Genomic DNA, 19116 nt, shown 5'->3' with positions numbered 1-19116 from the left:
ACACTATATTTTGTCTGATAGCATTTCTATGATAGATGTATAGTGTTATATAGTGTTATATGGTGTTACATAATGTTATACGGTGTTATATATAGTGTTATAATACACTTCTCGCACTTCTATATTAATGTACAAGATCCTTACCCTTATAATACTATACACATATTCAATATAACAATTTTATATTTATTTATTTATTTTTTTTAGCCTTCTTTTTACATGTAAGAACATGTTTCTTACTATATTTTATTTTACTAACATATAATTTACATGTAGTGTTTTTATTAAGAGTAAACTGCTAAAATCGTCCCTGTGGTTTGACTTAAATTGCTAGATCAGTCCAAAATCAACTTTTTTTGCTAAAACAGTTAGTTTCTGTTGCTATTTCAGTCCAATAAATTAACACCGTTAGAACCTCCGTTAATGAATGGGTAAAACTGCTAAATTTGTCCCTGAGGTTTGATTCAAGTTGCTAGATCAGTCCAAAATCAAGTTTTTTGAATTTGTTAATTATAAACTTATTTAGGTATATAATTTTTCTAGACTTGCATTAATTTTTTGAATTTGTTAATTATAAACTTATTTAGATTATAAACTTATTTAGGTATATAATTTTTCTAGACTTGCATTAATTTTTTGAATTTGTTAATTATAAACTTATTTAGATTATAAACTTATTTAGGTATATAAATCATTAATATCACAAGAGAAAAAATCCTTTTGTTAGTTATTTTGAAAAATTATTTGTTAGTTATTTTGATTATTATTATTATTATTATTATTATTATTATTATTATCATTAAATGTTTACTAATTATATACTTAAGTATTTAAATAAGATAATACTTAATTTAATTTAAATAAAATTAGTTTTAAAAATATAAATGTAGCTTTTTTGAAGAGCGTAATTTAACCGGCCCAGCCTTAAATACTTATTTTATTTTGATGTTGTTGTTGTTGTTGTTACCATGTAAATATTTAGTATTTATTTAAAGATTTAAATAAGACAACAGTTAATTTAAACAATATTTAGTTATGAAAAATACAAACATTATATGTAAATTTAAATATTAAGAAATTAACATAATTTTTATTTGTTTTTATTTAAATCGTAATATTTAATGTTTAATATTTATCAATTATTTTAATTTAATATTTGTATTATAAAGTTCTTTTATTCATTTTTTCTACTTAATTAAGTGGTTTCTTATTTAATAATACTTATCATTCAGGTGAGGTCGGACAACATGTCGTGCCAGAACAAGTCTCATAAAAAGGATTATTTTGGTTTGAGTCAAAACGGGTTCGGGTCAAACCAGTGTTTAAGACAGGTCAAATAAAATTGCGCTCTCCAAAAGAGCTACATTCTGTTTATATTTTTATAACTAAACACAAATTTAAATTATATATTTAGGGTAGACTTGTAATTTATCTTAAATTTTAAGACATTTAAGAAAATATATAATGCATTTGGTACAAGTATTGATGCATTAAGAACCTGTCATTTACCATTTTTTTTCTCTTGTGATATTAATGATTTATTCAACGAACATAAATATAACTGGACCCGCCTTAAATAAGTTTATAATCTTGTGATATTAATGATTTATATACCTAAATAAGTTTATAATCTACATAAGTTTATAATTAACAAATTCAAAAAATTAATGCAAGTCTAGAAAAATTATATACCTAAATAAGTTTATAATCTACATAAGTTTATAATTAACAAATTCAAAAAATTAATGCAAGTCTAGAAAAATTATATACCTAAATAAGTTTATAATTAACAAATTCAAAAAACTTGATTTTGAACTGATCTAGCAACTTGAATCAAACATCAGGGACGAATTTAGCAGTTTTACCCATTTATTAACGGAGGTTCTAACGGTGTTAATTTATTGGACTGAAATAGCAACAGAAACTAGGCCCAGGGACTGTTTTAGCAAAAGAAGTTGATTTTGGACTGATCTAGCAATTTGAGTCAAACCTCAGGGATGATTTTAGCAGTTTACTCTTTTATTAACAAGTTGTGAAAACGGAGCAACTTCAATTTTGCTTTATCAAGTGATTTTTTTGGCAGTTTTGACAAATGCAGCACATGTGTTATTCTGAAGAAAAAAAGTGTACAATCATGCGTTGCATTTTATAGTGAGACAGAGCTAGTTTATCATGCCTAAATAAGACCATATGTAGTGGCGTTTATGTGTGTCATAATGTTTAACAGTGACAGCGAAAAGCACGCCATGTAATGTAGAGAGGTGATCACACTCATTATCACTTGGAGAGCATTATGGAGCGACTGAACTATCACTTACCTCAAACTCACTTGCTCTCACCAAATTCCTTTACTTACGAGCGTGAGGTCAAAGACGCTGGCCCCAGGTCAAAGATGCTGGCCCCTCTTACACTCACCCGCTTGAGTGCGGCACAGTGTGCGAGTGATAGTGAGCCAAACCCTACAGCGTCTACCCATTCATTTGCTTCAGCGATCAATTTAGCAAACAATCAATCTAAGGATATTCTTTTAGAGTAGATAAACTGTCATTTGAAATGCACACAAACAAAACAACTCCCATAACACAATGCATTTCAACTCCTTTAAAAAATACCCAAAAAGCATAGCAATCCATCAAATAAAAAAAACAGTAAATGTTATAACTTCAAGATAACAGTAGAATCCAAACAAAAGATAAAGATGAGAAACTAAACTCTGCCTGAAGTTTCAAAAAGGTTGGAAATTGAGGAATCAATCTTCATCATCAATGATCTTTGTGCCAAGCCCCTTGAGTCCTTCTGCTGGGATCTCGGCAACCGTAACAAGCGAGTAAAGTTCTTCCTTAGCATCCTCGTCATCGTTCCTCTTTCTAGCAATCCTAACCCTAACTCTCCTTGGAACGCTTCTGATTCCTCGGCTCCATACGTACTTGTTTAGCTTAACGTCAACTCTCACATCCGTTGTTCCCATGGTTTTTTGTGCAAACTTCCTGATCTCCTTGATCGCCTTAGGTGCCTTCTTCTTAAATGTGCTGCCAAAACATAAAAATATAAAAACTTTTAAAAACCGATAGAAAAACAAACATATACTTCATTCTTAACATCTGGAAGAAAACTAATTACGGTTTATTTATATAAAATTAGGCTAGCTAAGATAGCTAACAAAAGCAATTAACATGTAAACAAATAACTATGCCTTCTAAAAGGTTTAATTATAAGGCCATCGGTAGTGATCAAGCATAGCACCCCCATAGCGCCGCCAACACCACTACGGCGGGCGCTATGGGGTGGGTTCTTTCTTCCGGCGTTATCTCCTTCGCGGTGTCATCTTCTCTAGCATGTTTCCCCCCGCTCACACACATATATATACATACATATGTATGTATAATTGAAGGGATTATATAACCCCCTTACCACTACACCCTCTTTTGATATAAAGCCCCTCTCTTACGCATTTCGCCATGTGTCGCATAACACCCCCAAATGGGCTTTATGACTACACATAGTCTAAAAAACTGATCTGGTTAAGAGTATGTGTAATGGGGCTTTATATCACGGGGGTGCTATGGGGGAGATTTTTGAAGGGGCCGCTATACATATCGCGGCGTGATGGGAGGATTTTTCAAAAAAGGACCGTTGCTTGAGGGACATAAATAATATATTATTAATTGAGTAATGATGAGGTAGAGGCTTTATGACTACGGGCTCTCGTGATATAACGCCCCATAAAGCCCCTATATGATGTGACAACGCCCCCAAAGGCTTTATGACTACACATGGCCTAAAAGAGTCATATAGCTCATATGTGAAATGAAGCTGTAAACAAACAATTATGCCTTCTAAAAAGTTAAATTTTGTAAATAAAAAAAGATTTGTTTGATAAGTAATGTGTGCAATGAACTTGTAAAAAGAAAAAAATGCCTTCTAAAAAGTTAAATTAAATAAAAATTAACTAATTGAAATGGTTGAATAAAATTACAAACACACAACACATATTGATCGAACCATTCAATAAGATATAAGTATATAGCACAATTAAAGAGAAAGAAATCGAAAAAAACTAAGATAAGTGAAAGATAAAAAGCAAAAGTGTTACCATCCATGGAGACGCTTGTGGAGGTTGATGGTGTACTCTCTGGTAACAACCTCTTCTTTTCTTCCTTTAGTCTTCTCCAACACCATTTTTACTCTCCTAACTACACCTTACCTGCAAATAACAGAGTCAGTAGGATTTAATTGCTAGATGATTTAGGCTTACAGGATCAATTAACGTGTTTGTGAGATTGAAAGATAACAGCGAGCGAATGTACCTGGATGATGGGGAGCTGGAGCAGACGATGAAAACAGAGGCGTAGAAATGATGAGATTGTGGAATAAAAACCCTAACAAAAGGTGCTGCTAGGGTTTGGTTTGGTTTTGGGCCTAAGTGAGAAGCTATTGGGTCAAAGAAAAAGGCTCAATGCCCACGAAACAGTTCGTTTTATGGTCCATGTTGTTTTTTATTATCAAATCACAAAAGACCTAAGTGTCATTTTTGTCCCTATTGTGTGTCTAGTTATGTAGGTTCAGACGAAATTTTAAATTTATACTGTTTTTGTACCTGATATTCTCGAAACAAATTCCGTCAAAAAAACTAACATTGAATCGAATAATTTGACAAACCACTGGGACGAAAATGACAGTTAATTCATGTTTTTTTGACGGAACTGACATGTTTCAAGAATGTCAGAGACGGATATAGTACAAATTTGAATTTTGGCCTGAACTGGCGTAATTGAACAAACCACATAGACGGAAATGATAGTTAACTCATCACAAAATAAAGGAACCTTACCTCGTCTAGAATCAAACTTCTTACATATGGTACCGTAGGATATACTTGTTCAGTGTTCACTTTGATTTATGATAAATTTATTTAAGAGTAAAATGCCCGAATAGTCCCTGTGATTTGGTGAAATTTCACCTTTAGTCCCCAACTTTTCAAAATTACATGTATGTTTCCTATAGTTTGACGATTTGTTACTCGGATAGTCCCTAACATGGATGAAGGTTAGTTTTCGCAGTTAAGTGGGTGTTAAATTACAAAAATGCCCTTATTATTAAAAATAAAAAATAAAACACACAAGATAAATCTAAATTCAAGTGAGCACCACCTAAATAATAAAAAAAAATTAATTAAAAAAGTTTTGTAGGCCCCACCTCATCCCTACACTCACCTCTTCTTCATACCCCCACATGCAACCACCATATTACCACCCACCTACACAGGTCCCCTCCAATTCCGATCCCAAGCAAGAACCAAAAGAACCCAAGGCTTACAAACACCATCGACGTCAAACTAGGGAGCGATAATCCGCATCCAATGACCCCACTACCATCATGACGGTAGAAATGAAGCACGGTCCCCCATTAACACGAAAAATCACGGTCGCCATTAACATAACACAAATCATTATGGAGTAAATGATGGTTGCAGGTGGCCATTCAAAAAGGGAAGGCACAACTGACTCCCCCAAAAACTGCTTAGTCGGCAACCTGCAAATCTGAAATCGCCGGTAACCATCATTGAATCCACCTGTAATCGTCATTAAATCCTGCAAAAACCGAAACTAGAAACAAAATAAGGCCAAATCGAGTGGACGACTCAAATAGGTCCAAACCGAAACTGAATCATGCCAAATCGGACACATCAGACTCCCCATCGTTGAATAATCATCGAATGTGAAAACAAAATCAAGCCAAATCGGATCTGCATTGGATCAAAATCGGGACAAACCGAAACTGAAACTTGCAGAATCAGAGCAAAATCAGGCTAAACTGGACCACAATTAGCGACCTTCACCACCTTCAATGCATAATCAGCGGATGTTGCAGGTTTTCAAACCCGATTTACCTGATGATTTATGAAAACGAGATTCAAATTGGCCGGCGGCACCGTTGTAACGCCCTGTGTCCCTAAACTTTCGCCTTTTTACAAGTTTAGTCCTTATAGTATATAAAACTTGACTCTTATGATACTTGAAACTTTGTGATACTTGAAACTTAACTCTTTATACTTTGAAACTTGACGCTTGAAGCTTGACACTTGTTTAACACTATTAATCTTGATTCTTGATACTTAATACTTGATGCTTGATTATTGAAACTAGAGACTTGATACTTGATTCTTGATACTTATGGAACGAGAAACTTGATACTTTGTTAAGCATGAGACTTTAAGCTTGACACTTATTAACTAGCTTGTGTAGACAGGAAACATAGAAACTTACGTGTTAGTTATAAAATCTTGTCATGTGATGATATTACATAATAATACGCAACGCAACTCTTAATCTAACTCGCAAAACGAACCAAAGTCGGAAAATCTTGCAAACGGGTCTCGGCTGTCCGATTGGACATCCGATCGGATGGCCATTCGACCGAACAATCATCCGACCCAGCTTCCTTGCACCGCCTTACCACTCTGACACTATAAATACTCTGTCACTTTTCTAGGCACTTTTCTTCCATTTTCCGGCGATTCTTGTAAGTTTTGCACTTGATTCTTGTACAACTATCATTCCTACACACTTGATATGTATTATCCCACTGATTTCTAAAAAACCATAGTGTCCTTTGAAAATTCGGGGGGGGGGGGGGTAATACGCATCATATAGGCCTATAGGATGCGTATTAAAGGCCAAAACGATATAACCCCCTGATTAACAGGGGGTTATTATTTCCAATACGAACCCAAAACCAAAAATACACACACAAATGGTGTATACCCATACGGTCTTTATACGGTGAAGGTTTCAAGTTTAAACACAAGTAAGGTATGTATCTCTGAACCCTCATCATTTATACGTATTCAATTTTGTATTTTTATCGTTGAAATTGTGTGATTTTTTGGTTTAAAGGCTGGAAATTTGGGGGTTTTTCTTCCACGAATGAAGCAATACGATGCGTATGGGCATATACGCATCGTATTGCTTCAAAATTACATAGTTTTCTTTGAAATAGACGGTGTGATACGATAAGTATGGGCCTATACGATGCGTATAGGCCCAAAACGTATTTTTTTCTTTTCTGTTTTATAAAATATAAAAAAATGTTTTATATTTTAGTTTTTTTAAATGTTATACTTTTAAGTAGAAATTGATGTTAAAATAATATTTAAAAAATGTTATATTTTAAAAAAATTAATAAAAAAGTGTTATAAATCTTTAAAAAATTAATTAAGAATGTTATATTTTTTTAAAAAATTAATTAAAAATGTTATAAATCTTTAATAAGGTTAATTAAAAGTGTTATATTTAAAAAAATAACTAAAAATGTTATATTTTTTAAAAAATTAATTAAAAATGTTATATTTTATATAAAATTAACTAAAATATGTTATATTTTTATAAAATTAATAAAAATATGCTATAAATATTTCAAAATTAATTAAAAATGTTATATTTAATATTCAAAATTAAAAACTATTGTTACATATTTTTTAAAAATTACATTAAAAATTATTATATTTTTTTTAAATTATTTGTTATATTTTTAGATTGATATAGGTGACAGACGTTGTTGGGAAGAGGGCGGGGCCGGGGTGGTGGCGGACGTGGTAGAGGTGGAGGGGTTGGACGTGGTAGAGGTGGACGGGTGGGGGCGGGGGTGGCGGTGGCCAGTGGATGTGGACGTTAACGTGGGCGTGGGCGTGGTGGCCCAGATATGGATCCGTTGCTAGATAATCCTTATTTAGCGTTCGAACACGAGAGCGAGCCTTTTCACAAATGTGAAAAGTTTCGGCGTATGGAGATCAGCGGCCACGCGACCGTCGATTGGACGACTCTCAAAGAGGTGGATAAGGCGGCGAGAGCCCGAGATCTCATCGGACACGATACTCCGTGGGGCAGGTATACTATTTCTTACTGTGTTTTCTATGTTTTGTATACGAAATGGATACTAACCACATTGTGTGACAGGTTGTTCCATCTTGCATACATGTCGTCGTTTAGGGTCATGATCTGCGAGTTCTTGGCGTCTTTCGAGTTCGCTCCCAGGCCTGCAGTCCATCCAGAGGTGCTTGACGACACCAAGGAGCCGGTGAGTGGCATGAGATGTCACTGAGAGAGTTTGTCGTGCACTACGACCTTTACACGTTAGAGGAGACAGACACCCCCTCTACACCGAGGGCATCCATATGCCCTCCCGTTTGACTCTATATAAGTTCTGGCAGGTGATCGGTTCGGGTCGCTTTGGGAATCCAAGTCGAGGGTTTGTCGTATCAGAGACCCCCGGTGTCACACCCCAACCGATGGCGGAATCATCGGGACGTGGCACTGAGCAAAACATATTGTTCATGAGAATCCATAACAACTATTAATGACAATATTTTTAAGGTTTAATATCCCATACTATTAAACAACTAAGGCATAACAGTCATAACAAATATCAGGGGCTGTTTGGTAGCCTCTTAATGACCATTCAGATGCTACCTCTTAATGGTTTAAAACCTCTGAATGAATAAGAGGTAACATCAAGTCGGAATGGTTAAGAGGTAACCTCTGAATGGTAAATCATCACATGTCACATTCTTCTACCTTCTCATTCGTAAAATTCTTAATGGTTCCATTAAGAGGTAGCCTCTTAATGACCATTCAGAAGCTACCAAACAACCCCTCAGTCTCAAAAACAAGTCTATTCCGACAACTCAGATTTTTATTCGGTGGGTTTCTAGACTTCCTAACTTGATTCAGCACAGCATAGCATAACATCCAATCTGTTGGGTTTTTAACATGTTTATCAAAGCTAATTTTATCCAAATAAAATTAAAACGCAGCGGAATATATATTTAAAACATATTACTTTACAAGATTTAAAACCATTTTAAATGCAAAACCCAATAACCGGATCCATATATGACATGCATGCTATCAAAATACAACCATATGGTGTTTTAAGAAACAACCTTTCAAGAGCAAGGAGATGGAAGATGATGATGATTCTTGAATGGTAGCTTCCAAACGAGAAAGCCTCAAGCTAGTATACCCCCAAGCCTCCAACAAACACCTTATATTGCTAGGATTTTCACTTGAAAAAAAGACTTCTTGGATGCACCCTTTTGGCCGAAAATTAGAGAGCCAAAGAAGGAGTTCTTGTAACTTGAATATATGAGAGAAAGTGTGTCTTGAAAAATCAAAATTCAAGTGTAATCTTTTATGAGATTTTTTGCATGTAAATCTGATGTGGGGTAAAATACACATATTTGTCCCATGTAAATTGTATAATTATTGTATAGTTATTTATTCTTTTTAGTTAGTTTTAGTACTATTTTATATTATATTGTGTTTTGGCTAGGTCCTGGTGCAAATGGAGAAAAAAACGAGTGACATGGAAATAACCAGCCAGTTAAGTAGAGTAGATTGCCAGTGACTGAAGGAAATTCGTCACTATTTTCTGTGATTGAGCCAAGCCCACTTATCTCTATATTATCAGTATTTGGAGGCTCTCATGTCCAACCATTTACTTCAAGTATTTTAGGGGGCCTTTTGGAGTGGATTGATATAATGAAAACCCTAATGAAAAAATATTATATATTGACAATTGTGGACGTGCATCAGGGGGCCCTTTTGGCTATTATTTTCAAAAACAACAAAGTGAGAGGCAATCCTCATTGGATAAAAAGGGTGGCAGCCCTCATTGGAGGGATTGGACGGCCCAATTAAGTAAATGGATGAGACGTGCATATTTGGAGAAATAATCATCATCATCAAAAGCAGACTTTTGGCACAACAGACAAATCGAAGACCCACATTAAAATTTACGGCTGGAATTTTATTGGTGAGAGGAGGCCCATTATTTGTGGTTGGAAAGGAGGCATTCTTTGATTGGCAGCAAAAGAAGGCAGCACATGAATTGGGCCGAAGCCCATTTGTGAATATCATCAGACGGCAAGAGTGGGGCGCAAGAATTAAAGAAGGAAACCATAAATCACGAATTATTATTTAGTGGGAGGCACGAATATTTTTTGGTGGCATCACAGAGGACGCACAACATCACAGGCGACATCATCATCGTAGGGGGGAGGACGGCTGAACATCAGAGCCGCACATCGGATAACGACCATCGTCAGTAGGGACGAATTGTGGAGCATCTTTGGCAAGGTTTTGAGCCACGGAATCGTTGGGTTGAAGCAACAAGCTTGGAGAGCAAGGAATAACCGGGTTTTGTCATTCGGTTTATTTTATCTTCTAGTCTTTTTGTTTTAATTCCATGAATTCATTATTTGAACCTTGTTTGATTATTTTTGAGACTTTGTTCGTAATGATTATTGGCTAGACTTCTTGTTACTACCTAGACATGGATGATTGATTGCTATATGTTTTGATTATATTATGGATTTTTGGAAGCTATGGATTATTTATAAATTGTAAACGGCTTGTTCTATTGGTTAGATGTGTTTGCGTGCTTGATGTTGTTTGAATATTGATTATTGCTTCGTTCGATTCTTGGTGACGGTCTTTATCACATAATAGAGTCGGGCTAGGATTTTAGGTTTTGGTGAGTGTCTATATCACATAATAAATCTCTAATCCTTTAGGGTGAAAATTGCATAAGTAGCCTTAGAAGTAATAATTGGTAATCTTATAAAATCAAGTGTTCTACTAATCGTCAATAGCTATAAGGTGCGAGATTATTGCTAGGTCTAAGTGATTAAACCGCACGGTGGGTCCTTCTTAGGAAGTTAACCTTTTGGCTGCTGTCTAGCAAGTCTAGCTGAGAAAACAAGCCTATCCTAGGTTTAGGTCTCGTAAGGGAGTGAGCCTTGTAGGATACTTTTATAAACCCATTAGATGTCTTGTAAAGGAGTCTAATAACCGGTAGTTTAACAACCTTTAGGGGATCTTAGCGTGCTCTTGAGAAGGATTAGGGGTCCTTAGATTTCCCGAGGGGTGAGAATTTCAAGATCCCGGTTCCATAGCAGACAACTTCCAAATATAATCATAACTAAAAGAAATCAGGATTCCTGTCTAGGTAGTTCCTTCACCATCCTTGAGTTCAACCTTCGTGTGAGTTCGTGTCTCGTTCGTCTAGTTAGTTTATTTTTAATTATATTTTTAGGATATTTAGAAACCCCCCCCCATCAATAAACAATTAGTTAAGTCCGTGTCAGTCTAGGTCTACATAGAGTCATTAGCGTAATCAGTAGAGTCTCTTGGGTTCGATACTCGGACTTCCTTAGGCTATACTACACCGATCGGTACACTTGCCGGTTGTGTGGTTTAGGGTTTAGAGAGTCTTAGTTTTATAAATTTAAAACTTAGAGAGTCTAGAATTAGGGTAATTTTAGTTGTTTTTATTTAACCCATTTTCAGTACATCAAAATCAAGTGGGGAATCCCACCTTGGGAAGACCATATGGTCGGCCATAGGGCCACCATTTTGGTCCAATGAAAATTTTTTCCCTTTTTTTGATTTTAATCTTGTAATATATATTTATAAATTTTATAAATATAACAATATATATTTATAAGACTTTTATGCAACAAATCATAACTTTTATAATGTTATTTAACCCATTAAATAACATGATTAATTATTCTCTCAAAATAAATTATCCATATAATTTATTAGTTTCTCAAGTGAAATTATTTAGAAAACCAATTTCTAAATATTCTAAGTGTTAATATTTATTTGTTTGATCATATCATAAATAAATATTATAGGTGTTTGTCTAGCTTGTTATTGGGTATGACCCGACTTGGATCATAACGTACTAGCCACATCAATTTAATATGTGTCTTGGGCATACAGAGTCCAACAATCTCCCACTTGCACAAGATACATAGAAGATTGATGCAAGTAGTAAATAACGCCTAACAACGGTTTACTACCCCTAATACGTATGACGAAGTGCCATTCAGTAACATCATCCCCTTCAAGTCCCTTACTTGAAAATGATTTAGGTGAATCTATCATTTATCCTTTTGTTGCAGATGTCATGTCAAATCCAGAGACATAGTGTGATCATTCTCTGTTAATTTAACTTTAGCAGGCCTTAGACATCTTACTCTCAACGAATAAGAGGAACAAATCCCTTCTTGACTACATACGTCTCTCACAATCACCTGGTACCATACCTGAGCTTAGCCTTATGTACTGTCTTATTACAGACAGCGAAGAACTAAGTCAAGGTATAATATTTGGTGAATATCAAGACCCAATATGTATCTCAGGTCAGAGGATACTATGATATTCGCCTTTGCTCAAATTTACTTATGATCAATCACAAATGATTCCATGCAGTAACATTTGAGAGCGAGTCAGTCCAATATTTGTATCCCACAAATATCTATGAGCTTTGGCAGCAACACTTTGCTCCATATTCATACATAATGAATATCCACCAATCCAAGTTCATAATGGTCTTACATTCATGTTTGTTCCCATAAATATGATCGACCACGGACATTTAGAATAATTAATTTATTTACGGATTTAAACATGCTAAAATGGAACATAACTCAAAATACCATAAAAGAGTTAAAATAACAATTGTTCCAATATCCAAATACAAAATAGATCAAATCCAATCACTAGAATATCGAAGTCCTAAGGCACAAGTATGACCCTCATGTTTTGGCCGTTCAAGGAGCTTCGTGAGTGGATCCGCAATGTTTTGATCGGTGTGAACTTTCGAATACATATCTTTCCCTTTTCAATTTCATCCCTTATGTAGTTGAATCTCCGCTCAATGTGCCTAGTATTTTGATGTGCACGAGGTTCCTTGATTTGAGCAATCGCACCCTCGTTATCACAAAAGATCTCTAGGGGGTCTTGAATGGTAGGGACTACCCCTAGGTCGGCAATGAACTTCTTTAACCACGCAGCTTCTTGCGTTGCCAATGAAGCGGCGATGTATTCTGATTCTGTAGTGGACAATGCTACAACATCCTGCTTCGAGCTCTTCCATGATGTCACACCCCCAAATTACCACGTAGGGAGTGTCCCTGTTAGGCGTGTGACATACCAATAACGAGCCACCAATTACATTGAACCCATACAAGTTATAAATAAAATCCCCATTATTACTAAAAACATCTTCAACAAGTTTAAACGAAAATCAATAAGTTCAGCGGAAGCAAATAGTAAACGAAGTTAAACTGTTTCAAAACCCAAGTATAGTATCAAGAAATCAGTCACATAAATCCTTCCTGTCGACCCATGACCACTTCGGCTACTCCAGACAGCAAGTTCCCAAGTCCAAGATATCTAACAACCTGCGAGCATGCAACAAGTGTATCAGACAACGCTGGTGAGTTCATAGTTTTACGAAAACGTTAGTTACCAAGTGTTTAATCCAGTTCATTGAATACCATTTTGAAAACAATGTTGATAATACCCCAATACAAGACGGCTTCTGATTATTTTGCCCTTTCTCCAATGCTCCTATCAAAGCATTGGTCATGACTAGGTCATTAGTTCATGTCACACCCCGTTTTCCACGTGTCTCACCGGTGGGCCCGGTGGGGGATTACCGTGACGATGTTGGCAACAATATAGTCAAACCACACAATTATATAATGCACAGCGGAAGCATAAGATAAATATATAAATTTCAACCTCTGATTGTAATATCAAAGTGTATTACAGGGTTGAATATCCACAGTGGATCATAAATAATCATAAAGTATTGTTCCATCAGATACTGCAATCAAGCTTGCGAGGCTTATCCCGACGCTAGGGAGCTAATACCAGCCAATTACGTTTAGGTACCTGCACTTAATCTTTTTGGGGAAAATACGTCAGTTTACACTGGTAAATACATTCAACTGACACATTTGAAAATGTTTATTAAAATTGATTTGAATGCACAAGGCACAAACTCTTTTATAACTTGGGAAAATTCATAATGATCTTGTGAACGTTTTACATGTTCTTTTATGCGTTCAGTAGCCCGGGTCGTGCCGGGTTAAAGATTTATAGACACACCACGTTTGCGTAAAACCGTAGTATGAAAACCAACGGCTACGTCTTTTAATTTTAATGTCGACACTTTATACCGGGTGTACGCCTACACCGGGATGTCGATGGTCGTGGCCATTTCGTAAAATGATGCCAAGGATATCCGGGACAACGGTCATTAAACCCCCCAAAGGCTTATAAGCAACAAAACTGTTTAAATGAGCCGATCATATTTAATCAATTAACCACCTAAGCGATGGAATTATATAATGCTCAATCAAGCGGTATTAATATACCGTAACCCAAGCCCATATAGGGGAAATAAGTTAAAGTATTTACCTTTGCAAGTATTAATCCTTAATTTAGATCAAGTCACCGATAGCTTTTACTGGGGCTCCTAATCTGAAACGAAGGTTTTAATTAACCTCTTAGAATCCTAACGGTCCTTTTATTAGCCGTAGCTTAAACCGGTTGATTCCGATATATATAGATATGGTTAATTCGCACGAAAAGGCGAAAACCGAGAATGGAGTATGATTTGGACCCAACAAGTTCAGCGACTTGTTTTATATGGGTTTATAGTTTATACTCTGGATTTTGGGGTTCAAATAATATAATTTGACCCATATCGGCTATTGCACGAAAACTAGTTCCATGAGCCGTACCGTATGCACAAATAGGCGAAACGGTTAACTATGAGAGTCGTACGCTTATTTCCTAAGTCAATATGCCTTAAAAAGTATTTTGGTATCAGTAGGATACCTTCCGTAATGCCCGTAACGAGTTTAAGTTAATATTACGCCCCGTAGGGGCTTTTCGGTCATTTTAAAGACTTTAAAAGGGCTTTTCGAGTTCTACAGGAAATCTGAGTTTCCCGAACAGCTTATAAAGCTTAAAATACTTTATTTATTATTTAAAACCAGTAGCAACTGGAATCGGGTCAAAAGACCTTGTAGAACTCCCGTTTTGGCCAAAAAGGGCATATTCGGTATTTACCGAACCGTAGCCATAACCGCAGGTTATGAGCAAGGTAAAAATTATTAAAAATCTTTAAAATTCCCAAAATATTATTTTACCACAGTGGGTAAAAGTTTTGGTGACGAAAACTTGGGTTAGATGGGTGTTATGCTAATTGCGCCGTTAATTACAAAACTTTCTTAAAAGTGCGCCTTTTAGCATAACTCTCATTCTAGACCTTGGATTGACGTGAAACTTTAAGGACATGCTTATAATTTAACAAGCAAGGTTTTGGTCCGTTCACGTGTCCGAAATACTCGTTTTAATTTTAAAAGGCCGTTACGGTCAACTTTTAGGCGAATGACGGAAATACGTAAAAGACTCGGATAACTCATGAACCGACCACAGAGGCATATACCAACATGTGACCTGGTCCTAAGAGAGTCCTAAGGTATATTTATACCTCACTAAAACGGGTCAGAACTGAAGTCAAAGCAAAAGTCAAACTTTTGCGACTTTCGGCTCCGAACCGGTTCAATATAGTAAATGATCGATTCAAACGAGCGCAAACAGGTTTATATACTTATTATCATGTTTTATGATTGTCAAAACAGGTTCCATAACATATACATTACAGATTATGCATAAATCGCTAAAATAGCTTTCTGTTGACTTTTTAACCGCACGTTTGACTCGACATTTGACATAGTTAGAGTGGTGATCAGGGGGAACCATTTTAGAGGTTTATTACCCACGTAAATACCAACTCATTACCACTTTTGATTCGTCATAAGACTGAACCATTACTGATTTATTGTAAAGTCAAACCGTAGTTACGACGGTTTGGTTCTTAGCCATTTACTAAGGAAATGTGAAACCACAAAGGGTTAGATCACTTACAGAAGTTGTGTTCTTGCTTATAGAGCAGAGAAAGATGCTTGGAGCTTCTTAGAATGATCAGTAGTTGTGTTTTGAGTTGTGTGAATGTTGTAACTACAACATTGCTATTTATAGTGCAAAATGAACCTCAAGATCATTCCACATTGGCCTATTCTGATCATGGATCATGGGCAGGTGTCCCTAAGGTGTATGGGTCAATTGTAGGGTGCCCATGCCTCATTGATTGAGGTTTGATCGTTCAAATGGTCCAAAGGCCAAGTAGTTACAACAATTCTGCATCTGGGCACTTTACGCGACCCGCATGGGAGTTCCCATGCACTTTAACGCGGGTCGCCTAAAGTTCAAATATCAGGCGTGTTATTTAGGAGGCTCGCGGCCCGCCTACACTTAAGCCTAACCTTCACGCGGGTCGCGAGAAGTCTGTTTTTCAGATTTTTAAAATCTTTTGTCATGATTATCAGAATCCGGTAATTAATAACGAAATCTTTCGTAATGATTTACCTGACCTTTCGGTTTTGAAGGGGTAACTTTGCGGTTTGGCCCTCGGTTATTTACCGATAGGGGCCTCGTGTTATTTACCCGCTTTATTAAGTCCCCGGTTTATTTATTAATTATATTGGAAAGCCTTAACTTTCACTGTTGACGCTTTTAACCCTTCTTCTACGAATTCGATCGTAACTTTCTCGTTTCATATCGAAACTTCGCGAAATTCATATATATTATTTTAGTGAGGGTATAATACCGTTACAAAGTCTTTGGAACATTAAAGGGTCACTCAGAGGTATTATTAAACATGTTGACACAGTTAACCCCTGTAGTTTGTAATCTCTCACTTTCTTCCGCGTTTTGTTTTTGTACGATCTATAATTTATTCGTTTGAAGGTTTAAGCATTATTTAGGGATACTATACAGTATATTTACCCTTGTTGACATTTATAACCCTCGAATTTATATACTTTCAAGGTTTGTCAAAATTAGTCCTTTATTTATTATAGATGCCACGTGTAAACAAATGACACGTGTTAACACATCATTGGACACAAAAATTCGAGGTGTTACATCCTCACCCCCTTAAAATAAATCTCGACCCGAGATTTACTCAAATAAATAGGGGTACTTTTCTTTCATTGTAGCTTCGACTTCCCACGTATATTCAGGACCTCTACGAGCATCCCATTTGACTTTTACAATCGGTACGTGCTTTCTGCGAAGCTTCTTCACCTGTCGATCTTCAATCGACAAAGGTTTTTCTATGAACTTTAAGCTCTCATCTATATGCACATCTGTGTGTGGAATCACCAACGACTCGTCGGCGAAGCACTTTTTGAGATTGCAGATGTGGAACACATTGTGAATTCCATTGAGCTCTTCAGGCAAGTTTAGTTTATAGGCAACTGATCCGACTCGTTCAATGACCTCAAAAGGCCCTATGTATCTCGGACTCAGCTTGCCCTTCTTGCCGAAACGCATCACCCCCTTCCAGGGTGACACCTTAAGTAATACTTTTTCACCCACTTCGAAGTGAAAATCCTTACGCTTTGGATCAGCGTAGCTCTTCTGCCTATCACGGGCAGCCTTGAGACGTTCCCGTATCTGGACAATCTTGTCCGTTGTCTGGAAAACAATCTCCGGTCCCGATAATTGGACCTCTCCTACTTCCGCCCAACAAACAGGCGATCTACATTTCCTACCATATAATGCCTCAAAAGGCGCAGCCTTTATGCTGGTGTGGTAGCTATTATTGTAGGAGAATTCGATCAGGGGTAGGTTTTTATCCCAGTTACCACCTAAATCGATCGCACATGCACGAAGCATGTCTTCTAGCGTTTGGATAGTACGCTCACTTTGACCGTCCGTCTGTGGATGGTAAGCCGTACTAAAGTTTAAACGCGTGCCCAAAGATTGCTGGAAACTTTTCCAGAAGTGAGATGTGTATCTAGTATCCCTGTCGGAGATAATAGACACAGGTATGCCGTGTAAGGCTACAATCTTATCAACATAAAGTTGGGCTAACATATCGGAGCTATACGTCTCCTTGATGGGTAGAAAATGAGCTGATTTAGTCAGCCTATCGACTATGACCCATATTGTATCGTTTCCTTTCCTGGTTTTGGGTAACTTGGTTATGAAGTCCATAGTTACGCATTCCCACTTCCACTCGGGAAGTTCAGGCTGTTGTAGCAAGCCAGACGGCTTTTGGTGCTCGGCTTTGACTTGAGCACAAGTCAAGCACTTTGCTACATGGGCGGCTACAGACTTTTTCAAGCCTATCCACCAATAATTTGCCTTTAAGTCTTGGTACATTTTATCAGCACCAGGATGGACTGAGTATTTGGAACTATGGGCTTCCTGGAGAACAACATCTCGTAGTCCCCCATAAATCGGAACCCATATACGTCCATTCAGCCTAAGAATTCCATCCTTGCTAAGAGTCAACTGCTCCTCAGTTACTCCTAGCTTTTCATTTGGATAATTAGCTTCCAACACAGCCTCACGCTGCGCAACTAATATCCTTTCCATCAAATTATTTTTAACTTCAATGCTCTTGGCATTGATTCGAATGGGTTTTCCCCTTTCTTTCCTGCTCAATGCATCGGCGACTACATTCGCCTTACCGGGATGGTACCTGATTTCACAGTCATAATCATTCAGGGTTTCCATCCAACGGCGCTGTCTCATGTTCAACTCCTTCTGGTTGAACAAGTGCTGAAGGCTTTTGTGATCTGAATAGATCACAAATTTAATACCATAAAGGTAGTGCCTCCACAACTTCAGTGCAAATACAACGGCACCCAACTCCAAATCATGGGTGGTGTAATTCTTTTCATGCACCTTTAATTGCCTTGAAGCATAGGCAATCACCTTGCCCTTCTGCATAAGCACACACCCCATGCCTGTGTGTGATGCATTGCAGTAAACTATGAATTCATCTGTACCCTCAGGTAAGGTCAACACAGGGGCGTTGCTTAGCTTCTGCTTCAGTATTTCAAAGGACTCTTGCTGCTTCGGGCCCCAAATGTACTTTTCTTTCTTCTTGGTCAAGGAAGTCAAGGGCGCAGCAATCCTTGAAAAATTTTCAATAAATCTTCGGTAGTATCCTGCTAACCCCAGGAAACTACGAATTTCGGTAGGCGTCCTTGGCTCTTGCCAGTTCATGACTGCCTCTACCTTAGCGGGATCCACTTGGATACCACGCTCGCTCACAACGTGTCCTAAAAATTGAACTTCTCGTAGCCAGAATTCACATTTCGAGAATTTGGCGTAGAGTTTCTCACGCTGTAGTAATTCGAGAATGCAACGGAGATGCTTCTCGTGGTCAGCT

At 36.9% G+C, this 19116-nt stretch overlaps 1 protein-coding gene across 1 annotated transcript; it reads right to left on the bottom strand.

Annotated features, from left to right (window-relative positions):
* Positions 1-2569: 2569 nt before the first annotated feature.
* Positions 2570-4469, bottom strand: LOC110936781 (60S ribosomal protein L31). Its single transcript, XM_022179180.2, has 3 exons — positions 4308-4469; positions 4094-4204; positions 2570-3029 (listed from the first exon to the last, which is right to left on the bottom strand). The coding sequence occupies exons 2-3, from the start codon at positions 4177-4179 to the stop codon at positions 2750-2752; spliced, it is 366 nt and encodes a 121-aa protein (XP_022034872.1). The 5' UTR covers positions 4180-4204; positions 4308-4469; the 3' UTR covers positions 2570-2749.
* Between the last annotated feature and the right edge of the window lie 14647 nt (positions 4470-19116).

Source organism: Helianthus annuus, chromosome 4 (genome assembly GCF_002127325.2).
Source record: "Helianthus annuus cultivar XRQ/B chromosome 4, HanXRQr2.0-SUNRISE, whole genome shotgun sequence".
Taxonomy (NCBI): domain Eukaryota; kingdom Viridiplantae; phylum Streptophyta; class Magnoliopsida; order Asterales; family Asteraceae; genus Helianthus; species Helianthus annuus.
The sequence above is the reverse complement of the archived record's forward strand: the minus strand, read 5'-3'. Positions and strand labels throughout refer to the sequence as shown.